Below are 18,908 nucleotides of genomic sequence, written 5' to 3'. Positions count from 1 at the left end.
TGTCTGTCGTAGTGTAAACAGGGTGAGACTGTACTGTCTGTCGTAGTGTAAACAGGGTGGACTGTAGTGTAAACAGGGTGGACTGTACTGTACTGTCTGTTAAACAGGGTGGTGTAAACAGGTAAACAGGGTGGACTGGACTGTACTGTCTGTCGTACTGTCTGTCGTAGTGTAAACAGGGTGGACAGGACTGTACTGTCTGTCGTAGTGTAAACAGGGTGGACAGGACTGTACTGATACAATCACAATGGACCTGTAGTGGCAGGCAGCACTAATAGTCACTACAATGAGTTTTGTTAAATGGTCCTTTTTGTTCTGAGTTGAGTAACTACCCCAAGGTGAGTTGAGTAACTACCCCAAGGTGAGTTGAGTAACTACCCCAAGGTGAGTTGAGTAACTACCCCAAGGTGAGTTGAGTAACTACCCCAAGGTGATTAACAGTTATGCAACACTCAGCCTGTAAATACCAACTAGTAGGTTTGTTTTTACAAATAAAAGCATGGCCACACACACACACACACACACACACACACACACACACACACACACACACACACACACACACACACACACACACACACACACACACACACTGTGGGTTACACTGTGTTCTTGGGACTGTGGGTTAGGAGGGGGCTGTGGGTTAGGGGGCTGTGGGTTAGGGGGGGCTATGGGTCAGGAGGGGGGCTATGGGTCAGGAGGGGGGCTATGGGTCAGGAGGGCGGGGGCTGTGGGTCAGGAGGGGGGCTGTGGGTCAGGAGGGGGGGCTGTGGGTCAGGAGGGGGGGCTGTGGGTTAGGAGGGGGGGCTGTGGGTTAGGAGGAGGGGGCTGTGGGTTAGGAGGGGGGGGCTATGGGTTAGGAGGGGGCTGTGGGTCAGGAGGGGCTGTGGGTCAGGAGGGGGTGGCTGTGGGTTAGGAGGGGGGCTGTGGGTTAGCTACAGGTTTAGTAGTAATGTAGAGCAGGTCTGGACATCTGCAGGGAAGACGTGTGTCTGAACAGATAGAATGAGTCAGTGGTCATCGGCATACTTGGCCCATGTTTTATGGGTTTAAATGAATTGGGCCCCAGCTGCTAAGGGGCCCCAGCTGCTAAAGGGCCCCAGCTGCTAAAGGGCCCCAGCTGCTAAAGGGCCCCAGCTGCTAAAGGGCCCCAGCTGCTAAAGGGCCCCAGCTGCTAAAGGGCCCCAGCTGCTAAAGGGCCCCAGCTGCTAAAGGGCCCCAGCTGCTAAAGGGCCCCAGCTGCTAAAGGGCCCCAGCTGACTGTCTTTTAAAGGTGCAATATGCAGAAATAAGCCATATTAATTAACATGGGACCAACACTTTACATGTTGCGTTTTTTAAATATTTTTGTTCAATGTAGATTCAATGGTTGTAAAGATGGGGAGAGGTCTCTCCATAATAAAGAGATGCTCTGCTTTTTTGACACCACACTCTAAAAAGCAGGTCCTGCAGGCACTAGTTTTTGTTTTGTCTTGATTATTGTCCAGTCGTGTGGTCCAGTGTTGCAAAAGAAAGACCTCGTTAAGCTGCAGCTGGTCCAGAAATAAGCGCCACGTCTTGCTCTTCATTGTAATCAGAGGGCTGATATAAATACTATGCTGCCAGTCTCTCTTGGCTCAGAGTTGAGGAGAGACTGACTGCATCACTTCTTTATTTTTAATGTGTTGGAACATTTCAAATCGTTTGCATAGTCAACTTACTCACAGCTCTGAAACACACTTCACAGTCCTTGAATCCAGAACAGATTAAAGAAAGTGTTTCGTATTATACAGAGCCCTTATTGCCTGCAACTCCCTTCCATCATATATTGCTCAGATGTTACCGACCGTCTCAAATCGGAAATGGTGTTTTTCACATTGGATAAAAGTAGAGACTACGAGATACAACACTAGAGTTGAGGAACTACAGGAAATGAATTCTGCTTTGAAAGTTGATTAAACTTGTAAACTCACTTTTGAGAAAAGGGCCTTTGAATGTTTTGGTACCTACTGGAGAGCCCTTCTTTGTTTTCACCCTTCACCATCGTTCACACCCTCTTAAGCCTTAGCCCCACCCATCTCTTAAGCCTTAGCCCCACCCATCTCTTAAGCCTTAGCCCCACCCATCTCTTAAGCCTTAGCCCCACCCATCTCTCTTAGCCCACCCATCTAAGCCTTAGCCCCACCCATCTCTTAAGCCTTAGCCCCACCCATCTCTGAAGCCTTAGCCCCACCCATCTCTGAAGCCTTAGCCCCACCCATCTCTTAAGCCTTAGCCCCACCCATCTCTTAAGCCTTAGCCCCACCCATCTCTGAAGCCTTAGCCCCACCCATCTCTGAAGCCTTAGCCCCACCCATCTCTGAAGCCTTAGCCCCACCCATCTCTTAAGCCTTAGCCCCACCCATCTCTTAAGCCTTAGCCCCACCCATCTCTTAAGCCTTAGCCCCACCCATCTCTTAAGCCTTAGCCCCACCCATCTGTTAAGCCTTAGCCCCACCCATCTGTTAAGCCTTAGCCCCACCCATCTGTTAAGCCTTAGCCCCACCCATCTGTTAAGCCTTAGCCCCACCCATCTGTTAAGCCTTAGCCCCACCCATCTGTTAAGCCTTAGCCCCACCCATTTCTTTAAGGGTTGATCTGAGCATTCTGTACTAACTTGCATTGTTTCCCCCCCATCAGTCTACACACAATACCCCATAATGACAAAGTAAAAACTTTCTTTTTGCAAGTGTATTTAAAATGTAAAAAACTGAAATGTGACATTTACATAAGTATTCAGACCCTTTACTCAGTACTTTGTTGAAGCACCTTTGGCAGTGATTACAGGCTCGAGTTTTCTTAGGTATGACGCTACAAGCTTGGCACGCCTGCATTTGGGGAGATTCTCCCGTTCTTTTCTGCAGGTTCTCTCAAGCTCTGTCAGGTTGGATGGGGAGTGTCGCTCCACAGCTATTTTCAGGTCTCTCTAGAGATGATCGATCGGGTTGAAGCCTGGTCTCTGGCTGGGCCACTCAAGGACATTCAGAGAGTTGTCCTGGCGCCACTCCTACTCTGTCTTGGCTGTGTGCTTAGTGTCGGTGTCCTGTTAGACTGGGGCGAAGGTTCACAATCTGAGGTCCTGATCGCTCTGGACCAGGTTTTCATCAAGGATCTCTCTGTACTTTGCTCTGTTCATCTTTCCCTCGACCCTGACTAGTCTCCCAGTCCCTGCTGCTGAGAAAAATCCCATGATGCTGCCACCACCATGCTTCACCGTAAGGATGGTGCCAGGTTTCCTCCAGACGTGACACCTGGCATTCAAGCCAAGGAGTTCAATCTTTGTTTCATCAAACCAGAGAATCTTGTTTGTCATGGTCTGAGAGTCCTTTAGGTGTCTTTTGGCAAATATCAAGCTGGCTGTCATGTGCCTTTTACTGAGGAGTGGCTTCCATTTGGCCACTCTACCATAAAGGCCTGATTGGTGGAGTGCTGCAGAGATGGTTGTCCTTCTGGAAGGTTCTCCCATCTCCACAGAGGAACTCTAGAGCTCTGTCAGTGACCATCGGGTTCTTGGTCACCTCCCTGACCAAGGCCATCCTCCCCTGATTGCTCAGTTTGTCCGGTGGTTCGTAAATTTAAGAACAATGGAGGTGTGTTGAATATGTTGAAGTTAAATACACAACCCAGAGACGAGAGGTCAAAAGGACCAGAAGTCAATAAAGTAAATAACGAAAGTGTTTTTTCTGTAATAAGGTCAATGGTTCAGAGACATGGGAGAAATGTGTCTTCTGAAATTGGTTATAAAACGACATTCTGTCCCTTTGTTCTGGGGAGAGAACCACTGGAGAGAATCACTGAGGACAGGGGAGACCATCTACCTCTGTATGAGTTGTCCTCTTTGAATAAACCTGATTTGCTTTGGGGTCTATGTGTATTAAAGAATAACATCAATTGCTAACAGAGGCCATTGTTTTATTGGGGACATTCAATGTTGCAGACAGTTTTTGGTACCCTTCCCCAGATCTTTGCCTCGACACAATCCTGTCTCCGAGCGTTACGGATTCTACAATTCCTTCGACCTCATGGCTTGGCTTTTATTTTGGGACCTTGTATAGACGGGTGTGTGCCTTTCCAAATCATGTCCAATCAATTGAATTTACCACAGGTGGATTCCAATCAAGTTGTAGAAACATCTCAAGGATGATCAATGAAAAATAGCAGAGCCAAGGACAACATACCTTTCTGGCTGAAGGTCAGGCAAGAGAGAACAATAGGAGGGTACGGTAACACAGATACCCCACGACGGACCAAACCGAAATATACTAAACGTATACAATCAAGTTTATTTACAATATAGATATATATATTGTTTGCACACAAAAACAAAAAATAACATTAGCTAATAATAACCATACTCTGAATTATGATTCAAATGAAATGATTAACATCCCCTCTTGACATGGCCTATTTGGGCCTTGTGTGCAATTTGGTGCATAATCTAGGAAGTAGTGATTCTGTTCCACTAGAGGGCAGCACAGCATCACTGTACATAGTAAGATATTTGGGTAATGCCAGGGCATTGTTTTGTTTTGTTTGTTCTCTCTCTCCTATCAAAACAAGAAAAACTGTTGTATTTGGAGATTTGAGTAGTGGATTTTGAAGGACTGTTGTACCATACAGAATTATAGTAGCCAAACTGTCTTCATGAAAACCACCGTTCTGTAAATCACAGTTAATATCCGTATGTTTGTAAGAAGGAACTAGGTTAAATAAACGTATTCTGAATATAGTTCTCATTGCATGTTATTTTCGTCAAGACAGCACTATTTCCTGTCTCCCAAATGATGTAGTAGCCCCTCCTTGTTTTTAGTCTCTCTCCCACCCTCTCTGCCCTCTTTTCCTCTCCCCTCTCTCCTCCTCTCCCCTCCCCGGCCCTGCCTGGCTCTGCATTTGGAAGGCTGATCTTCTGTGAAAAAAATCCCTGACATTTGAGTCTCTCCCGGGATTTACCGAGCATGCCCAGTGTTCGCCGTCTCCTCGGAGGAAACGGGTGTCGATTGGAGTCGGACGGAGCCAAACCTGCTGCGTGTCAGTGCGACTTTACAGCTGGCTGTAAGGTTAGGAGAAACTGGCGCCAGCTACACTCTTTTCTTGTCCCAACAAATACTTTTTATATCTTTACAAGTATTTAAAAACTCCCTAGGATTTTTATCGGGAAGTATTTTTTTGGAACGTTTTTCTTTGATTCGAGCAGTTTGTTTACGCGTAGAAAAGTTGAGTTGAAGTCTGAGCAGTTTAGCAGCTCGGTGTGGTCGACTCCACGTCAAGTCGCAATCATTTTTCTTTGCGACTCGGTTGGAAGCAAAAAAAAGCTGGTCTTTAAATGCTTGTTAGGAAAATGGATCTGTTGAGCTATCAGTACCTGGACAAAATGAACAACAACATCGGAATACTTTGCTACGAAGGTAAACTATGTTTATTTACGCGATCCATTGACAACATATGTAACGTTGCTGCTTACTTTGTCACCGGGGCAAAAAAAAATGAGTCGGCCTACACCCCATCCATCTATCACCCACATCTACACCCACATCCATACCCATCCATCCACACCCACATTCATATCCACATCTACACCCACATCCATACCCACATCCACATCTAAAACCCACATCTACACCCACATCCACATCTAAACCCACATCTGCACCCACATCCACATCTACACCAATATTCAAATCCACATCTACACATCCACATCCACATCTGCACCCCACATCTACACCCACATCCATAACCACATCCACATCTACACCCACATCCATACCCACATCCACATCTACACCCACATCCATACCCACATCCACATCTACACCCACATCCACACCTACACCCACATCTACACCCACATCCATAACCACATCCACATCTACACCCACATCCATACCCACACCCACATCTACACCCACATTCATATCCACATCTACACCCACATCCACATCTACACCCACATCTACACCCACATCCACATCTACACCCACATCCACATCTACACCCACATCCACATCTACACCCACACCCACATCTACACCCACATCCACATCTGCACCCACACCTGCACCCACATCCATACCTATACACTTACATCTATCCCCACATGTATACCCACATCCATACCCACACATGCAGTCAGAGCCGGACCTATACTTTTGGGGGCCCTAAGTGATATTTAGTTGCCCCCCCCACCAGCTTGAGAAAAACATTTAAGCATCCCCCTTTACACTGGAGAGAAATGTACATTTCCTGCAATTGTACACAGTTTAGATAAAATGTTGTAGTCTTTAAAGCAAGTGTGCTTCAATTCAACACATTTTTGCCATTGGGGTGGAGAGAAGATATTGCAATTTTACAACTCAGGACGGTTTACCTGTGGTGGGGTGGTCTACAGTTGAAGTCGGAAGTTTACATACACCTTAGCCAAATACATTTAAACTCAGTTTTGCACAATTCCTGGTATTTAATCCTAGTAAAAAATCCCTGTCTTAGGTCAGTTAGGATCACCACTTTATTTTAAGAATGTGAAATGTCAGAATAGTAGTGGAGAGTGATTTATTTCAGCTTTTATTTCTTTCATCACATTCCCAGTGGGTCAGAAGTTTACATACACTCAATAGGTATTTGGTAGCATTGCCTTTTAAATTGTTTAACTTAGGTCAAATGTTTCGGGTAGCCTTCCACAAGCTTCCCACAATAAGTTGGGTGAATTTTGGCTCATTCCTCCTGACAGAGCTGGTGTAACTGAGTCAGGTTTGTAGACCTCCTTACTGACACACTTTTTTAGTTCTGCCCACAAATATTGTATAGGATTGAGGTCGGGGCTTTGTGATGGCCACTCCAACACCTTGACTTTGTTGTCCTTCAGCCGTTTTGCCACAACTTTGGAAGCATGCTTGGGGTCATTGTCCATTTGGAAGACCCTTTTGCGACCAAGCTTTAAGTTCCTGACTGATGTCTTGAGATGTTGCCTCAATATATCCACATAATTTTCCTTCCTTATGATGCCATCTATTTTGTGAAGTGCACCAGTCCCTCCTGCAGCAAAGCACCCCCACAACATGATGCTGCCACCCCTGTGCTTCACGGTTGGGATGGTGTTCTTCGGCTTGCAAGCATCCCCCTTTTTCCCCCAACAGAATGATGGTCATTATAGCCAAACATTATGGCCAAACAGTTATATTTTTGGTTCATCAGACCAGAGGACATTTCTCCAAAAAGTATGATCTTTGTCCCCCATGTGCAGTTGCAAACCGTAGTCTGGGTTTTTTATGGCGGTTTTGAAGCAGTGGCTTCTTCCTTGCTGAGCGGCCTTTCAGGTTATAACAATGTAGGACTTGTTTTACTGTGGATATAGATACTTTTGTACCTGTTTCCTCCAGCATCTTCACAAGGTCCCTTGCTGTTGTTCTGGGATTGATTTGCACTTTTCGCACCAAAGTACATTCATCTCTAGGAGACAGAACGCTTCTCCTTCCTGAGCGGTATGATGGCTGCGTGGTCTCATGGCGTTTATACTTGCGTACTATTGTTTGTACAGATTAACGTGGTACCTTCAGACATTTGGAAATTGCTCCCAAGGATGAACCAGAGTTGTGGAGGTCTACAGTTTTTTTTTCTGAGATCTTGGCTGATTTCTTTTGATTTTCCCATGATGTCAAGCAAAGAGGCACCGAGTTTGAAGGTAGGCCTTGAAATACATCCACAGGTACACCTCCATTTAACTCACCCGTGGTGAATGGTCTGTCTGGTCTACCTGTGGTGAATGGTCTACCTGTGGTGAATAGTCTACCTGTGGTGAATAGTCTACCTGTGGTGAATGGTGTGCCTGTGGTGAATGGTGTACATCACTCTCTCCTCTCTGTTCTGTTCTCTCTCTCTGGTCTCTCTCTCTCTGGTCGCTTCGGTCTCTCTCTCTCTGGTCTCTCTCTCTCTGGTCGCTTTGGTCTCTCTCTCTGGTCTCTCTCTCTCTGGTCTCTCTCTCTCTGGTCGCTTTGGTCTCTCTCTCTCTGGTCGCTTTGGTCTCTCTCTCTCTGGTGTCTCTCTCTCTCTGGTCTCTCTCTCTCTGGTCTCTCTCGCTCTCTGGTCTCTCTCGCTCTCTGGTCTCTCTCGCTCTCTCTGGTCTCTCTCGCTCTCTCTGGTCTCTCTCTCTCTCTGGTCTCTCTCTCTCTCTGGTCTCTCTCTCTGGTCTCTCTCTCTGGTCTCTCTCTCTCTGGTCTCTCTCTCTGGTCTCTCTGGTGTCTCTCTGGTCTCGCTCTCTCTCTCTCTCTGGTCTCTCTCTCTCTCTCTCTGGTGTGTATCTCTCTGGTCTCTCTCTCTCTCTGGTGTGTATCTCTCTGGTCTGTATCTCTCTGGTCTGTCCCTGGTCTCTCTCTGTGGTCTCTCAATTCAATTCAAGGGGCTTTATTGCCATGTGAAACATGTTAACATTGCCAAAGCAAGTGAAGTCCATATAAAATAAATTAACAGTAAACATTACACTCACAGAAGTTCCAAAAGAATAGGCATTTTAAATGTCACATTATGTATATATATATACAGTGTTGTAACGATGTGCAAATAGTTAAAGTACAAAAGGGAAAATAAATAAACATAAATATGGGTTGTATTTACAATGGTGTTTGTTCTTCACTGGTTGACTTTTTCTTGTGGCAACAGGTCACAAATCTTGCTGCTGTGATGACACACTGTGGTATTTCACCCAGTAGATAGTTTATCAAAATTGGATTTGTTTTCGAATTCTTTGTGGATCTGTGTAATTTGAGGGAGATATGTCTCTCTAATATGGTCATACATTGGGCAGGAGGTTAGGAAGTGCAGCTCAGTTTCCACCTCAGGCTATGTGCTCACTGCCCGTAAAATGTCTTCTCTTGAGAGCCATGTCTGCCTACGGCGGCCTTTCTCAATAGCAAGGCTATGCTCACTGAGTCTGTACATAGTCAAAGCTTTCCTTAAGTTTGGTTTAGTCACAGTGGACAGTTATTCTACCACTGTGTACTCTCTGTGTAGGGCCAAATAGCATTCTCGTTTGCTCTGTTTCTTTGTTAATTCTTTCCAAAGTGTCAAGTAATTCTCTTTTTGTTTTCTCATGATTTGGTTGGGTCTAATTGTGCTGCTGTCCTGGGGCTCTGTAGGGTGTGTTTGTGTTTGTGAACAGAGCCCCAGGACCAGCTTGCTTAGGGGACTGGTTCATCTCTCTGTAGGTGATGGCTTTGTTATGGAAGGTTTGGGAATCGCTTCCTTTTAGGTGGTTGTAGAATTTAACGTCTCTTTTCTGGATTTGGATAATTAGTGGGTATCGGCCTAATTCTGCTCTGCATGCATTATTTGGTGTTCTACGTTGTACACGGAGGATATTTTTGGCCGAATTCTGCATGCAGAGTCTCAATTTGGTGTTTGTCCCATTTTGTGAAGTCTTGGTTGGTGAGCGGACCCCAGACCTCACAACCATAAAGGGCAATGGGCTCTATGACTGATTCAAGTATTTTTAGCCAGATCCTAATTGGTATGTTGAAATGTATGTTCCTTTTGATGGCATAGAATGCCCTTCTTGCCTTGTCTCTCAGATCGTTCACAGCTTTGTGGAAGTTACCTGTGGCACTGATGTTTTGGCCAAGGTATGTATAGTTTTTGTGTGCTCTAAGGCAACAGTGTCTAGATGGAATTTGTATTTGTGGTCCTGGTGACTGGACCTTTTTTGGAACACCATAATTTTGGTCTTACTGAGATTTACTGTCAGGGCCCAGGTCTGACAGAATCTGTGCATAAGATCTAGGTGCTGCTGTAGGCCCTCCTTGGTTGGTGACAGAAGCACCAGATCATCAGCAAACAGCAGACTTTTGACTTCGGATTAGTAGGGTGAGGCCGGGTGCTGCAGACTTTTCTAGTGCCCGTGCCAATTCGTTGATATATATGTTGAAGAGGGTGGGGCTTAAGCTGCATCCCTGTCTCACCCCACGACCCTGTGTGAAGAAATGTGTGTGTTGTTTGCCAATTTTAACCGCACACTTGTTGTTTGTGTACATGGATTTTATAATGTTGTATGTTTTACCACAAACACCACTTTCCATCAGTTTGTATAGCAGACCCTCATGCCAAATTGAGTCCAAGGCTTTTTTTAAATCAACAAAGCATGAGAAGACTTTGCCTTTTGTTTTGGTTTGTTTGGTTGTCAATTAGGGTGTGCAGGGTGAATACATGGTCTGTTGTAAGGTAATTTGGTGAAAAGCCAATTTGACATTTGCTCAGTACATTGTTTTCATTGAGGAAATGTACGAGTCTGCTGTTAATGATAATGCAGAGGATTTTCCCAAGGTTACTGTTGACGCATATTCCACGGTAGTTATTGGGGTCAAATTTGTCTCCACTTTAGTGGATTGGGGTGATCAGTCCTTGGTTCCAAATATTGGGGAAGATGCCAGAGCTAAGGATGATGTTAAAGAGTTTTAGTATAGCCAATTGGAATTTGTTGTCTGGATATTTGATAATCTCATTGAGGATACCATCAACACCACAGGCCTTTTTGGGTTGGAGGGTTTTTATTTTGTCCTGTAACTCATTCAATGTAATTGGAGAATCCAGTGGGTTCTGGTAGTCTTTAATAGTTGATTCTAAGATCTGTATTTGATCATGTATATGTTTTTGCTCTTTATTCTTTGTTATAGAGCCAAAAAGATTGGAGAAGTGGTTTACCCATACATCTCCATTTTGGATAGATAATTCTTCGTGTTGTTGTTTGTTTAGTGTTTTCCAATATTCCCAGAAGTGGTTAGTCTATGGATTCTTCAATTACATTGAGCTGATTTCTGACATTCTCTCTCTCTTTCTCTCTCTGGTCTCTCTCTCTCTGTGGAACGATTCCATCCTCTCATCCTGTAGTCTAGTTTGTCTGTGAATCCATCCTCTCAGATCCTGTCGTCTAGTTTCTGTGAATCCATCCTCTCAGATCCTGTAGTCTAGTTTGTCAGTGAATCCATCCTCTCAGATCCTGTAGTCTAGTTTGTCTGTGAATCCATCCTCTCAGATCCTGTAGTCTAGTTTGTCTGTGAACAGCGTGCTGACTGGGCTGGCTGCCCGGGACAGGAGAATGTAATTAAAATAGCTCTAAAATAAATCATCAAACAATCAACACACTTTAAATCCCGCAGCATGTCCACTTCCTGGTTTGTGTGAAAGGTCCTGGTTGGTTGAATGTGGATACTCAGCTGATCCTTCCACTGTTGGAAATCTCCTTAGTAAGCAGCATGCTGGATGGACTTTGGTTGGTTTGTGTGTGTGTGTGTGGGGGGGGTTGTTGTTAAGGTCCCATCAGATCCCCCATAGACCAGCAACCTCAGCAGAGTCTATTGAGTCCAGACAGTCGGTGTGTCAGTCTGAAATGGACCTACCACTAGCAGAGTCTATTGAGTCCAGACAGTCAGTGTGTCAGTCTGGTTGAAATGGACCTACCACTAGCAGAGTCTATTGAGTCCAGACAGTCGGTGTGTCAGTCTGGTTGAAATGGACCTACCACTAGCAGAGTCTATTGAGTCCAGACAGTCGGTGTGTCAGTCTGGTTGAAATGGACCTACCACTAGCAGAGTCTATTGAGTCCAGACAGTCGGTGTGTCAGTCTGGTTGAAATGGACCTACCACTAGCAGAGTCTATTGAGTCCAGACAGTCGGTGTGTCAGTCTGAAATGGACCTACCACTAGCAGAGTCTATTGAGTCCAGACAGTCGGTGTGTCAGTCTGAAATGGACCTACCACTAGCAGAGTCTATTGAGTCCAGACAGTCGGTGTGTCAGTCTGGTTGAAATGGACCTACCACTAGCAGAGTCTATTGAGTCCAGACAGTCGGTGTGTCAGTCTGGTTGAAATGGACCTACCACTAGCAGAGTCTATTGAGTCCAGACAGTCGGTGTGTCAGTCTGGTTGAAATGGACCTACCACTAGCAGAGTCTATTGAGTCCAGACAGTCGGTGTGTCAGTCTGGTTGAAATGGACCTACCACTAGCAGAGTCTATTGAGTCCAGACAGTCAGTGTGTCAGTCTGGTTGAAATGGACCTACCACTAGCACAGTCTATTGAGTCCAGACAGTCGGTGTGTCAGTCTGGTTGAAATGGACCTACCACTAGCAGAGTCTATTGAGTCCAGACAGTCGGTGTGTCAGTCTGGTTGAAATGGACCTACCACTAGCAGAGTCTATTGAGTCCAGACAGTCTCATTGAGTCCAGACAGTCAGTGTGTCAGTCTGAAATGGACCTACCACTAGCAGAGTCTATTGAGTCCAGACAGTCGGTGTGTCAGTCTGAAATGGACCTACCACTAGCAGAGTCTATTGAGTCCAGACAGTCGGTGTGTCAGTCTGGTTGAAATGGACCTACCACTAGCACAGTCTATTGAGTCCAGACAGTCGGTGTGTCAGTCTGAAATGGACCTACCACTAGCAGAGTCTATTGAGTCCAGACAGTCGGTGTGTCAGTCTGGTTGAAATGGACCTACCACTAGCAGAGTCTATTGAGTCCAGACAGTCGGTGTGTCAGTCTGAAATGGACCTACCACTAGCAGAGTCTATTGAGTCCAGACAGTCGGTGTGTCAGTCTGGTTGAAATGGACCTACCACTAGCAGAGTCTATTGAGTCCAGACAGTCAGTGTGTCAGTCTGGTTGAAATGGACCTACCACTAGCAGAGTCTATTGAGTCCAGACAGTCAGTGTGTCAGTCTGGTTGAAATGGACCTACCACTAGCAGAGTCTATTGAGTCCAGACAGTCAGTGTGTCAGTCTGGTTGAAATGGACCTACCACTAGCAGAGTCTATTGAGTCCAGACAGTCAGTGTGTCAGTCTGGTTGAAATGGACCTACCACTAGCAGAGTCTATTGAGTCCAGACAGTCGGTGTGTCAGTCTGGTTGAAATGGACCTACCACTAGCAGAGTCTATTGAGTCCAGACAGTCGGTGTGTCAGTCTGAAATGGACCTACCACTAGCAGAGTCTATTGAGTCCAGACAGTCAGTGTGTCGGTCTGAAATGGACCTACCACTAGCAGAGTCTATTGAGTCCAGACAGTCGGTGTGTCAGTCTGAAATGGACCTACCACTAGCACAGTCTATTGAGTCCAGACAGTCGGTGTGTCAGTCTGAAATGGACCTACCACTAGCACAGTCTATTGAGTCCAGACAGTCGGTGTGTCAGTCTGGTTGAAATGGACCTACCACTAGCAGAGTCTATTGAGTCCAGACAGTCGGTGTGTCAGTCTGAAATGGACCTACCACTAGCACAGTCTATTGAGTCCAGACAGTCGGTGTGTCAGTCTGGTTGAAATGGACCTACCACTAGCAGAGTCTATTGAGTCCAGACAGTCGGTGTGTCAGTCTGAAATGGACCTACCACTAGCACAGTCTATTGAGTCCAGACAGTCGGTGTGTCAGTCTGAAATGGACCTACCACTAGCACAGTCTATTGAGTCCAGACAGTCGGTGTGTCAGTCTGAAATGGACCTACCACTAGCAGAGTCTATTGAGTCCAGACAGTCGGTGTGTCAGTGTGTCGGTCTGAAATGGACCTACCACTAGCACAGTCTATTGAGTCCAGACAGTCGTGTGTCAGTCTGGTTGAAATGGACCTACCACTAGCAGAGTCTATTGAGTCCAGACAGTCGGTGTGTCAGTCTGGTTGAAATGGACCTACCACTAGCAGAGTCTATTGAGTCCAGACAGTCGGTGTGTCAGTCTGAAATGGACCTACCACTAGCAGAGTCTATTGAGTCCAGACAGTCGGTGTGTCAGTCTGAAATGTACCTACCACTAGCAGAGTCTATTGAGTCCAGACAGTCGGTGTGTAACAATAGCAGCATTTAGGTCAGGGCCATTTCAATCCCAAATGGCACCCTATTCCCTATATAGTGCACTACTTTAGACCAGAGCCCTATTCCCTATATAGTGTACTACTATAGACCAGAGCCCTATTCCCTATGTAGTGGTACTACTATAGACCAGAGCCCTATTCCCTATATAGTGCACTACTTTTGTCCATGGCCCATTGGGGATAGGGTGTCATTTGGGACTCTTACTATGTAAAGCCCTGTGAGCGACTGGGAATTCATCTATATACATCATTTATAATAGTAGTTCTGCTCCTTACTGTTAGGAGGGTTAACTCTGCTAGTCTGTACTGTTAGGAGGGTTAACTCTGCCAGTCTGTTCTGTTAGGAGGGTTAACTCTGCCAGTCTGTTCTGTTAGGAGGGTTAACAGTCTGTTCTGTTAGGAGGGTTAACTCTGCCAGTCTGTTCTGTTAGGAGGGTTAACTCTGCCAGTCTGGTCTGTTAGGATGGGTTAACTCTGCCAGTCTGGTCTGTTAGGAGGGTGCCAGTCTGGTCTGTTAAAGGGTTAACTCTGCCAGTCTGAGTCTGTTAGGAGGGTTAACAGTCTGCCAGTCTGGTCTGTTAGGAGGGTTAACTCTGCCAGTCTGTTCTGTTAGGAGGGTTAACTCTGCCAGTCTGTTCTGTTAGGAGGGTTAACTCTGCCAGTCTGTTCTGTTACTCTGTTCCAGTCTGTTCTGAGGAGGGTTAACTCTGCCAGTCTGTTCTGTTAGGAGGGTTAACCTACCAGTCTGTTCTGTTAGGAGGGTTAACTGTTCTGTTACAGTCTGGTCTGTCTAGGAGGGTTAACTCAGCCAGTCTGTTCTGTCTGGTTGAAATGGTTAAGAGTCTGGTCTGTTAGAGGGTTAACTCTGCCAGTCTGTTCTGTTAGGAGGGTTAACTCTGCCAGTCTGTTCTGTTAGGAGGGTTAACTCAGTGTTCTGTTAGGAGGGTTAACACTAGCTGTTAGGAGGGTTACTCTGCCAGTCTGTTGTTAGGAGGGTTAAGGAGGGTTAACTCTGCCAGTCTGTTAGGAGGGTTAACTCTGTCTGGTCTGTTAGGAGGGTTAACTCTGCCAGTCTGTTCTGTTAGGAGGGTTAACTCTGCCAGTCTGGTCTGTTAGGAGGGTTAACTCTGCCAGTTCTGTTAGGAGGGTTAACTCTGCCAGTCTGTTCTGTTGGAGGGACCTACCACTAGCCAGTCTGTTCTGTTAGGAGGGTTAACTCTGCCAGTCTGTTCTGTTAGGAGGGTTAACTCTGCCAGTCTGTTCTGTTAGGAGGGTTAACTCTGCCAGTCTGTTCTGTTAGGAGGGTTAACTCTGCCAGTCTGTTCCTGTTAGGGTTAACTCTGCCAGTCTGGTCTAGAAAGGGTTACCACTAGCAGAGTCTGTTCTGTTAGGAGGGTTAAGTTCTGAGGGTTAACTGTTCCAGTCTGTTCTGTTAGGAGGGTTAACTCTGCCAGTCTGTTCTGTTACCAGTCTGTTCTGTTAGGGGTTAACTGCCAGTCTGTTCTGTTAGGAGGGTTAACTCTGTTCTGTTCTGTTAGGAGGGTTAACTCTGCCAGTCTGTTCTGTTAGGACTCTGCCAGTCTGGGTTAACTCTGCCAGTCTGTTCTGTTAGGAGGGTTAACTCTGCCAGTCTGTTCTGTTAGGAGGGTCTGTTCTGTTAGGAGGGTTACTGCCATTTCTGTTAATAGGGTTCTGTTCTGTTAGGAGGGTTAACTCTGCCAGTCTGTTCTGTTAGGAGGGTTAACAGTCTGTTCTGTTAGGAGGGTTAACTCTGCCAGTCTGTTCTGTTAGGAGGGTTAACTCTGCCAGTCTGTTCTGTTAGGAGGGTTAACTCTGTTCTAGGAGGGCCAGTTCTGTTAGGAGGGTTAACTCTGCCAGTCTGTTCTGTTAGGAGGGTTAACCTGCCTCTGTTCAGGGTCTGTTCTGTTAGGAGGGTTAACTCTGCCAGTCTGGTCTGTTAGGAGGGTTAACTCTGCCAGTCTGGTCTGTTAGGAGGGTTAACTCTGCCAGTCTGTTCTGTTAGGAGGGTTAACTCTGCCAGTCTGGTCTGTTAGGAGGGTTAACTCTGCCAGTCTGTTCTGTTAGGAGGGTTAACTCTGCCAGTCTGGTCTGTTAGGAGGGTTAACTCTGCCAGTCTGTTCTGTTAGGAGGGTTAACTCTGCCAGTCTGTTCTGTTAGGAGGGTTAACTCTGCCAGTCTGTTCTGTTAGGAGGGTTAACTCTGCCAGTCTGTTCTGTTAGGAGGGTTAACTCTGCCAGTCTGTTCAGTCTGTTCTGTTAGGAGGGTTAGTCTGTTCTGTTAGGAGGGTTAACTCTGCCAGTCTGTTCTGTTAGGAGGGTTAACTCTGTTCTGTTAGGAGGGTTAACTCTGTTCTGTTAGGAGGGTTAACTCTGTTCTGTTAGGAGGGTTAACTCTGTTCTGTTAGGAGGGTTAACTCTGCCAGTCTGTTCTGTTAGGAGGGTTAACTCTGTTCTGTTAGGAGGGTTAACTCTGCCAGTCTGTTCTGTTAGGAGGGTTAACTCTGCCAGTCTGTTCTGTTAGGAGGGTTAACTCTGCCAGTCTGTTCTGTTAGGAGGGTTAACTCTGCCAGTCTGTTCTGTTAGGAGGGTTAACTCTGCCAGTCTGTTCTGTTAGGGGGTGGTTAAGTCTGTTCTGTTAGGAGGGTTAACTCTCCCAGTCTGTTCTCAGTCTGTTCTGTTAGGAGGGTTAACTCTGCCAGTCTGTTCTGTTAGGAGGGTTAACTCTGTTCTGTTAGGAGGGTTAACTCTGCCAGTCTGTTCTGTTAGGAGGGTTAACTCTGCCAGTCTGTTCTGTTAGGAGGGTTAACTCTGTTCTGTTAGGAGGGTTAACTCTGCCAGTCTGTTCTGTTAGGAGGGTTAACTCTGCCAGTCTGTTCTGTTAGGAGGGTTAACTCTGCCAGTCTGTTCTGTTAGGAGGGTTAACTCTGCCAGTCTGTTCTGTTAGGAGGGTTAACTCTGCCAGTCTGGTCTGTTAGGAGGGTTAACTCTGCCAGTCTGGTCTGTTAGGAGGGTTAACTCTGCCAGTCTGGTCTGTTAGGAGGGTTAACTCTGCCAGTCTGTTCTGTTAGGAGGGTTAACTCTGCCAGTCTGGTCTGTTAGGAGGGTTAACTCTGTTCTGTTAGGAGGGTTAACTCTCTAGTCCAGTCTGTTCTGTTAGGAGGGTTAACTCTGCCAGTCTGTTCTGTTAGGAGGGTTAACTCTGTTCTGTTAGTCTGTTCTGTTAGGGTTAACTCTGTCTGTTCTGTTAGGAGGGTTAACTCTGTTCTGTTAGGAGGGTTAACTCTGCCAGTCTGTTCTGTTAGGAGGGTTAACTCTGTTCTGTTAGGAGGGTTAACTCTGCCAGTCTGTTCTGTTAGGAGGGTTAACTCTGCCAGTCTGTTCTGTTAGGAGGGTTAACTCTGCCAGTCTGTTCTGTTAGGGGGGTTAACTCTGTTCTGTTAGGAGGGTTAACTCTGTCTGTTCCTCAGCGTTAGGAGGGTTAACTCTGCTAGTCTGTTCTGTTAGGAGGGTTAACTCTACCAGTCTGTTCTGTTAGGAGGGTTAACTCTGCCAGTCTGTTCTGTTAGGAGGGTTAACTCTGCCAGTCTGGTCTGTTAGGAGGGTTAACTCTGTTCTGTTAGGAGGGTTAACTCTCCCAGTCTGTTCTGTTAGGAGGGTTAACTCTGCCAGTCTGTTCTGTTAGGAGGGTTAACTCTGTTCTGTTGCCAGGGTCTGTTCTGTTAGGAGGGTTAACTCTGCCAGTCTGTTCTGTTAGGAGGGTTAACTCTGTTCTGTCTAGGAGGGTTTCTGTTCTGTTAGGAGGGTTAACTCTGCCAGTCTGTTCTGTTAGGAGGGTTAACTCTGCCAGTCTGTTCTGTTAGGAGGGTTAACTCTGCCAGTCTGTTCTGTTAGGAGGGTTAACTCTGCCAGTCTGTTCTGTTAGGAGGGTTAACTCTACCAGTCTGTTCTGTTAGGAGGGTTAACTCTGTTCTGTTAGGAGGGTTAACTCTGTTCCCAGTCTGTTCTGTTAGGAGGGTTAACTCTGCCAGTCTGTTCTGTTAGGAGGGTTAACTCTGTTCTGTTAGGAGGGTTAACTCTGTTCTGTTAGGAGGGTCTAAGTTCTGTTCTGTTAGGAGGGTTAACTCTACCAGTCTGTTCTGTTAGGAGGGTTAACTCTGCCAGTCTGGTCTGTTAGGAGGGGTCTGTTCTGTTAGGAGGGTTAACTCTGCCAGTCTGTTCTGTTAGGAGGGTTAACTCTGCCAGTCTGTTCTGTTAGGAGGGTTAACTCTGTCTTCTGTTAGGAGGGTTAACTCTGTTCTGTTAGGAGGGTTAACTCTGTAGTCTGTTCTGTTAGGGTTAACTCTGTTCTGTTAGGAGGGTTAACTCTGCCAGTCTGTTCTGTTAGGAGGGTTAACTCTGCCAGTCTGGTCTGTTAGGAGGGTTAACTCTGCCAGTCTGTTCTGTTAGGAGGGTTAACTCTGCCAGTCTGTTCTGTTAGGAGGGTTAACTCTGCCAGTCTGTCTGTTAGGAGGGTTAACTCTGTTCCAGGGTCTGTTCTGTTAGGAGGGTTAACTCTGCCAGTCTGTTCTGTTAGGAGGTTAACTCTGCCAGTCTGCTCTGTTAGGAGGGTTAACTCTGCCAGTCTGTTCTGTTAGGAGGGTTAACTCTGCCAGTCTGTCTGTTAGGAGGGTTAACAGTCTGTTCTGTTAGGAGGGTTAACTCTGTTCTGTTAGGAGGGTCTGTTCTGTTAGGAGGGTTAACTCTGCCAGTCTGTTCTGTTAGGAGGGTTAACTCTGCCAGTCTGTTCTGTTAGGAGGGTTAACTCTGCCAGTCTGTTCTGTTAGGAGGGTTAACTCTACCAGTCTGGTCTGTTAGGAGGGTTAACTCTGCCAGTCTGTTCTGTTAGGGGTTAACTCTGCCAGTCTGTTCTGTTAGGAGGGTTAACTATGCCAGTCTGTTCTGTTAGGAGGGTTAACTCTGCCAGTCTGGTCTGTTAGGAGGTTAACTCTGTTCTGTTAGGAGGGTTAACTCTCCCAGTCTGTTCTGTTA

General features: G+C 46.3%; 1 protein-coding gene and 1 long non-coding RNA gene across 21 annotated transcripts in view; one reads left to right on the top strand and one right to left on the bottom strand.

The window, feature by feature from the left end:
• Positions 1 to 18,908, top strand: part of LOC127932015 (transcription cofactor vestigial-like protein 4) — a 120,206-nt gene that overhangs the window by 32,977 nt on the left and 68,321 nt on the right. For 16 of the 17 annotated variants that reach the window (XR_008143561.1, XR_008143557.1, XR_008143569.1 and 13 more), the window contains exon 1: positions 4,908 to 5,423. The exons of the other annotated variant lie outside the window; for it this stretch is intronic. Coding sequence is in view for 1 of the 16 variants with exons in the window: in XM_052526183.1 (XP_052382143.1) it covers positions 5,342 to 5,423 (82 nt within the window). In the remaining 15 variants the exon portion in view is untranslated. Of the gene's footprint in view, positions 1 to 4,907; positions 5,424 to 18,908 lie in introns of those variants that run through there. 17 annotated transcript variants of the gene reach the window in all.
• LOC127932017 (uncharacterized) lies at positions 11,397 to 13,005 on the bottom strand. Of its 4 annotated transcripts, XR_008143574.1 has the most exons (4): positions 12,432 to 12,601; positions 12,257 to 12,374; positions 11,754 to 11,997; positions 11,397 to 11,639 (listed from the first exon to the last, which is right to left on the bottom strand). It is a non-coding gene; the product is annotated as an uncharacterized LOC127932017 (long non-coding RNA). The 4 variants fall into 4 exon arrangements; XR_008143575.1 differs by lacking the exons at positions 12,257 to 12,374; positions 12,432 to 12,601 and adding an exon at positions 12,855 to 13,005; XR_008143573.1 differs by lacking the exon at positions 12,257 to 12,374 and having other exon boundaries at positions 11,397 to 11,578; positions 11,697 to 11,997.

This window comes from Oncorhynchus keta, chromosome 10 (genome assembly GCF_023373465.1).
Source record: "Oncorhynchus keta strain PuntledgeMale-10-30-2019 chromosome 10, Oket_V2, whole genome shotgun sequence".
Lineage (NCBI taxonomy): Eukaryota > Metazoa > Chordata > Actinopteri > Salmoniformes > Salmonidae > Oncorhynchus > Oncorhynchus keta.
This window is presented reverse-complemented; position numbering and strand designations above follow the sequence as displayed.